Raw genomic sequence first — 7,500 nt, forward strand, 5'->3', positions numbered from 1 at the left:
CGTCGTCTCTCGCGTCTCTGTTATCAATATGATAGCGACGTCACTGATGCATCCTTGGTATTTTAGCAGTGACGTCACCGACTAATCCTTGACATATTTATCCTAGTGGCAGCGTTCGCTACACATGTGTTTTTTTTAAATGTTTTTTCACGGCTCGCGCTACTCAAACACTAGCAGGATTATTATTTCTTGTCAACATTCAAGTAGAACTATGAGAAGGTATAACCCAGCTAAAATAATGTGTCATTATAAAAATATATAAATGATATATGATTAGCAGTCCACTTCCTCCTGTCAGTACGGATGGATTCACATTGCAGCGTTCCGTTCCCGAGTCCGCAGCAATCGGACCCGAGACTACCTCGGGGAGGCGGTCTCGGGTACGGTACGGTGATCCGTTTCAGGGAACGATACGTAACGTTCACACTATCACAATATCTGCCAAGTGGTCCAGGGTGCGCACCCCAGACCGTAGTGTGAATCCGCCCTTAGATAGAAAATGAAAACATCACAGAGGTTCAGGCTAAAAAATTCAGGCTAAAAGGAAAACACAACAAAGTCTCCATTGTGGTCCTATGTATTCAATTCAGCAACATGACAAAAAAATAACACAATAAACATATTATAAACAAATACAAAACATTATATGTACAATACATTATATTTACATAAAGCTTTAAGCATTTACATTTTTTTTGGCCCTTTAGTCTAGCCTAGTTGGGAAATTGTTTGGTTGCCTATAAGCTGTTTTTATGCCATGATTTTAACCTGTAGCACTTTGACCTGTAGCTCAGGTTTTTAACCTGTAGCACTTTGACCTGTAGCTCAGGTTTTTAACCTGTAGCACTTTGACCTGTAGCTCAGGTTTTTAACCTGTAGCACTTTGACCTGTAGCACAGGTTTTTAACCTGTAGCACTTTGACCTGTAGCACAGGTTTTTAACCTGTAGCACTTTGACCTGTAGCACAGGTTTTTAACCTGTAGCACTTTGACCTGTAGCACAGGTTTTTAACCTGTAGCACTTTGACCTGTAGCTCAGGTTTTTAACCTGTAGCACTTTGAGATTCTTTGTGCGTTATAAATTAAATGCATTATTAATATTATTATTAGCATTGAGACATTAAGGCCCGGCCTTATTTATCAAACTTGCATAGATCAGATCAGCATAGATCTGTACATTCATCTCATCTCAACTGTCAATCTATCAAAATAATAATTCTTCTATTAGTGATTGATTAAACATCTACCTGTAATCTAATATTAGGTTATAGAAGCTTAATGATAATGATAGATGTGACTGATACACACATAGACATGAGAGGATTCATTTAGTAAAACAGTGAATGGTATGTGACTATGTACAGTAAGTACTCTATGTACAGTACTCTATGTACAGTATTATATGTACAGTACATGTGTCCTGGGCTCAATGCAGTTGATGCTGAAATTAATATTCAAAACATATTCCAATCATGACAACATGTTGGTGTGATTCATGTATTCTACAAACTGACAAAGATAAATACCTGATAATCCCAGTGGTAAACACTACAAGTCAAGTTAAGTCCATTTGATTTATAAAGCACATTTAAAAACAACCAACGTTCTGTACATCAAGGTTAAAAACACAACAAAAAGCATAAAATACAACTGCAAAAAAGCATCAAATATATAAACCATAACAGGAAGGCAAATAGCTGAGGAAATGATAAATGTGGGAGAACATAAACAATGTCCAACCATTTCTCCAAGGCAGAGGTTTAGAGAGAGGCACTAGAAACTCCTGAGTATAATGAATTGCATTAATCTAGGCGGGAGGAGATGTTTCAGTCTAGGAGTACACGGTCACCACCATTCCAGTTGTGGTGAACATTTTCTCAAAATTAGATGTTTGCCACAGACATACAAAATAAGTGGTCAAGAATATGACCAGAAATCATAGGCAGAGAATGGGGAAGGCTAGTCTATTAGGATACAGGATAGGTGGGCACTAGGGACATCTGGGCACCTCCATGTAAAATTGGCTATTTTGTCCAAAATGTTTAAAAATGTAATATTTGAAAAAATATTGTTATATGTAAAGTATACATGATGTGAACATACACGGTACATCATCAGACTCAATTGTATCTTTCAACTTATTATTTATGGCCCAAAAGGACTGGATATACAGGTTTTGTAGAAATTGCAGAGAAAATTGTTGAATGTTCTAATCCAACATTACATTACAGTCATTTAGCAGACGCTTTTATCCAAAGAGACTTACAATAAGTGTATTCAACATGTAGATAGGGAACAAAACTATTAATCACCAGAAGTCTGAAGTGCATTTTCTTCTAAAACAAGCAACTAAGATTACCAAGGTAGTGTTTCCTGAAGAGGTGGGTTTTCAGCCTGCGGTGAAAGATGGGCAGTGACTCATCTAATCATGTATACTTTACTTTATTTATTTTTTAAAATATTTTTTAGGGGCTTTTATGCTTTATTTACAGAGGGAAAGTAGGCATTGCAGCCAAGGGTGCCTGTACCGTCACGCTACGGCCCAGGCCTATACTTTAATTTATTACATTACTTCTTTACACCGAGGTGCCCACTCTTCCTTGGTGCCCACCTATCCTGTTACCAACGATTGTAGGCTATTTGTTTTAAGGACCACATGGTCTCTCTTGAGACAAAATATACACAACAAGGCTCTGTGGAATGTGAATTGTTAGGCTCAGTGGTGGTGGTGGTGGTGGTGGTGGGGGGGGGGGGGGCTCTACTGTACATGCAGATGTGAACAGTATTATGATAATATTACTGTAATAACAGGATCACAATGCCAGGGAGATGTGGATATGACAGTGTCCATGAGACTCTACCACTAGACCTCATTCATTGATTCTAAAGTAATGTTAGTCAGGTCAGCTTTTCATAGGCTATGCATAGACTAGGAAATATATACAATAAAACATGTATTAAAGTAAAACAAAAATAACAGTGCAGAAGAATCATTAAAACCCTCAGTAGGGCGTCTGATAGCTCCTCTGATGTCTCACAGCGAGTCCCCGGTTCGATTCCCGAGCCTAGTGGACACTTTGCTGAATGTCACTCCTCTATATACTCTAAAACATCTATGATGTCTAAGTGTGTCTGGAGACTAAAATGTCTCTTTAAATCATCTCTTCACGTTTACAACAGTGTAACAGACAGTCCAGAATACTGCTGGATCTGGTCAGCCTACTGACCAGATCCACGGGCCAGGTGCCACGGGGGTGCCTGAGGGGGCCTGGCACGCTCAGTTTCAAATTGTGCCCCCTCAGTTTTTTTTTTTTTTGTTTTTTTTATAATTAATTTTTTGATTAAAAGATCGGTAAAATCAGGCAAAAAATAAGAATTAAATAACATAAGCCTAACCCTAAAACAAAAATAAAGTAACGAAAAAACGCCCCAAAACGCCCAAAATCCACCCAATAACCACACATTTTCGGGTCGGGACGCATGCACGCGCACTTCACGCGCGTGCATGCGTTGCCACTGGTGTGCACCCTCACAATTTTCAACTGCACCCTTAGTGATTTCATCATATATGTATATTTCTGTGACCAGCAGATCTCTGTCGTGTCCTGTATTGTGATTTCCTTCAACTCTTTTTGGTTGATGAGTTAAATGGTAATTGTTTTATTCTGCCTTTGAAGCACTTTGTGATCCTGGTTCTCTACAAATACATGTTACTTACTTATCAATAAAGGTAGAATATAAAATATTATAAATAAAGATCAAAATACAACCTGAGTAAAAGGCAGAGTATGTGATAATGATGTCAGGTTGAGAGTAACCTCAGGAACCCATGCGTTCTTTTTTTGTTTCAAAAGAAAAAAAGCCTGGGTTAACGTTGCAGGAACTGTGGTGTAGGAGTGGGAGTGGGAGTGAACCTTGTATTTTCCTAACCAATCAGAGTGCAGAGGGGCCTCGCTCCAAATCTGGTGACGTAGATGGGTGAGCCAATAGGGAGCCGGTGTTGGATTCCAGCGCTAGGTTTGGATCCGCCCCTCTAGACCTGTGTGGTTAAAGAGGCAAAATAATGTTATGAATTTGAATTGAAATGACATTTCTTCATCTTTCTTGAATCTCAAATAGTTATAAATCACTATAGTGTCCGTTCTTCACTTCATATCCACTAGATGGACGATTAAAGCACTGATCTGTAATGTTACTTTATGTTGTTCATATCCACTAGAATGGACATACATCTATACAGTAGAATTAAAGCACTGATCTGTAATATAATGTTCCTTTATGTTCTTCATATCCACTAGAATGGACATACATCTATACTATAGGATTAAAGCTCTGATCTGTAATATAATGTTACTTTATGTTCTTCATATACACTAGATGGACATACATCCATACTGTAGGATTAAAGAACTGATGTTCAGGATCTATAACGTTGAACAGTCTGAATCAGGATCAGGGATTATTTTGAAATACAAGAATATAATTTATCTGGATTGTCTAATTCTGGACGACAAAATATAGGATTTAAAATGGTAAATGGTGCATTTATAGAGCATATTTATATAGCATATTTACTGTACTATATAGCACATTTACAATGTGCATTACATTCACCCATTCATATTCACGTGTAAGAATTTAAAATACACCAGAATGAATCTCTTTCAACCTGACAGCCCTGATCTGGGCATGTCATTATAGGTAAAAAAAAATAATATCTACAAGCTCACAACTCATGGCATTGTGACATGTTTCTGACTTTTTTAGTTATTTGTCAAATGACACAAAGTACGGGGACGCATCTGTGTCATTTTAAGATTTTTTTGGGCTATTCAAAAATAGCAGATCTACAAGCTCATAGCGTGGTACTCGAGCTTGTAGATCTGCTATTTTTGGGCAAAACATTTGAGCAACACATTAAATATATATTTTTTAAAGCGTAACTCAAATCTGGGGGCGCGCGGCAAAGCTGCGCGGCCGAAAAAAAATGGGGGTCAAACCCCCCAAAAAACCCGAAATGCATAGAAAACTATGCATTATACCTGTAACAATTGATGTTTGTTTTTGAAAAAAAATGTAGCAACCCATATATTTGAAAGGAAATGTATATTTTTATCCTGTGCTTAAAAAATAAAAAAATAAACCATGAGGGGCCGCCAAGACGCTGCGTTGGGGCCGCATGCGGCCCGCGGGCCGTGGGTTGAGTAGCGCTGGGTTAAAGAGTGGAAATAGAAAGAGGAGATCAATGATAAATGATAAATAATAACACTGACAATCCTCTTTACAGATCTTGTATTGAACTGTACTTTCCTCTACTTTTTTTTTAGCAAACTGATAATAAAGTATTCATTCAGTAACATGGTCTTCAAAGTCTCTTTTGACCAAAAATTAATTCAAAAGATAATTACTTCAGATCAGCAAGAAGAATCTTCTCATGTTCCTCAAGAGCTTTGTAGAAAACAGCTTTGGCTCTTGTGGAATCCAGGAGTTCATAGAGTCCCCACATCTTGTCCTGAAGGTTGGTCTTTAACACCAGCTCACTGTAACCCTCACGAGTGATGACACCCTCAGCAAGGAGCAGATCCAGGATGGGGTCGACCTCGGTCACTCTCTGAATCAGCTCATCCCGGTGTTGGATGACAAACTGACTCACTTCAGCTGTGGAATGAAAAGTAAGTTGTGGTGAGACTCTGTAGGCGACACATATTTAAATATGTTTCTGAACATTCTATGTTTTAAAATAGAAACACTTCATCTCTCATTAGCTGGAATATTAGCTCCTGTTTGTATAGTCCTATCACAGTTAGATAAAGGGAATTCATTAAAAGGAAGCCTGAAAGAGGAATCAGTACCAGAGCAACCACTCGAGGAGATTGTGAAGTGCCACACCGGCAAACAACTTTGGGTCAAAATGTCCTCTCAGTACAGGGTTGTGTAGCATGGAATGGCCTTCCTCTGTGTATAAGGGATTGTGCTACATTTCCATCTTTTAAATTAAATGTGAAAAGATGGTTGCTTGAAAACCAAAGCTGCAACCATTTGTGATATTGTTTTAGGTTTTTTTAGGCTATGTGATGTAATGTAATTGTATTTCACCGTTTGTCTGTTTTCTGATGTTATTGTTTTCTGTTTTTATGTTTTGTGTGAGGACTGCGGATGAAAATTAGCATCTTTGCTAAATCCGGTGTACACGTCACATGAACGTAGTTCATGTGACGTTCATCAATATGCTCTGTCCTGTCTAAATAAACAAATAAAGTAAAAGTAAAGCTTACAGTATATTGTAGCCTACTAGTTTCATAATCACTAGAACAGAGAGCAAGCCTTCTAGCATTACTATATAGATGCTAATTGAAATTGATGTATCACATTTACAAATTGGACCTATTTTCCCCTAAATCATGATTTATTGGGAGCTTGTATGGTAAATATGTAATGTCAGCATTTCCGCTGTAAAGCGGGTTCAAATCCGGGGTAGAAGAGTTACGTAGTGCAGCTTTAATATAGAACATTTAGATGCATCGAGATGCATCATAGAATCAAATCAAATTTTTAACAGACAAATCTTAACCTATCTATGGAACGCATCTGTGTCATTTTTTGATTTCTTTGGCTATTCAAAAATAGCAGATCTACAAGCTCATAGCGCGGCACCGAGTATATCAAATATACATAATAACTTAGGCCTGACCCCGATTAAGGATTTGTATCGTCGAATCTGATTGGCGACTAATTGCCAATCAGATTTTTTTTTTTGCATGATTGGACTGAGATTGTCAGTGGAATCAGTCTGATTCCACTGACAATCTCTCAGTCAAATCATGCAAAAAATATGTTATGCAATAGAGGAACATTCCATTTGGGCCGTAGGGGTGCTTAGTGTCTGATTTAACATATACTATTGGTTTCTCCCAATAAATCATGATGTATATCCTATTTTTGGCAAACTATTAGTTAATTAATATAACAAACTAGGCCAATCTCTCAGTCGAATAAAAAAGAATATATATATATATATTTATTTTTTTATAATTCGACTAAGAGATTGGCAGTCGACTCAGACACCCCTCGACTAATTAGTCGACTATTCGACTACTAGAGGTCAGGCCTACAAATGTATATATTCAAAGATTTGCACACATTTTCTTCACACTTTTATTTTCTTAATGTCTTAATGGATTAAACAAATCAAATAAAATCTTGAGGCCTACCCTGTATGACGAAACCCTCCCACCAGTTACTCTCCTTTAATGAGTAATGACTTGTTTCTCTCACCTTGTCTCCTTGCTTCTTCTTGGAACATCTGGTTGGTGTAGTGGCTTCCACCGTTCTCCCCCACCATCTGGTTGATTTTCTCCAGCAGCTCCATGACCTGAGAGGGATCCTTGGTTTCGTTGTTAAAGACATGATAACGATCTTTATATTTGCTGATTAAGTTTCGTAGTTTGTCATTCAGAAATGTTTCTTCAATTGTTTGACCTTTAAGGTGGTCACCATGAG

General features: G+C 37.8%; 1 protein-coding gene across 2 annotated transcripts in view; it reads right to left on the reverse strand.

Annotated features, from left to right (window-relative positions):
* LOC308100896 (GTPase IMAP family member 9-like) overlaps positions 1–7,500 on the reverse strand; it is a 32,458-nt gene that overhangs the window by 373 nt on the left and 24,585 nt on the right. For both annotated transcript variants that reach the window (XM_080450071.1, XM_080450070.1), the window contains 3 exons: positions 7,276–7,500; positions 5,409–5,658; positions 1–4,039 (listed from right to left, as the gene is read on the reverse strand). The exon at positions 1–4,039 is cut by the window's left edge and continues 373 nt beyond it; the exon at positions 7,276–7,500 is cut by the window's right edge and continues 393 nt beyond it. In XM_080450071.1, the coding sequence (XP_080306197.1) occupies positions 3,934–4,039; positions 5,409–5,658; positions 7,276–7,500 (581 nt within the window). In that variant the 3' untranslated portion in view covers positions 1–3,933. The remainder of the gene's footprint in view (positions 4,040–5,408; positions 5,659–7,275) is intronic.

This window comes from Gymnoscopelus braueri (genome assembly GCF_963280865.1).
Source record: "Gymnoscopelus braueri genome assembly, chromosome: 14".
In the NCBI taxonomy this organism is placed as follows: domain Eukaryota; kingdom Metazoa; phylum Chordata; class Actinopteri; order Myctophiformes; family Myctophidae; genus Gymnoscopelus; species Gymnoscopelus braueri.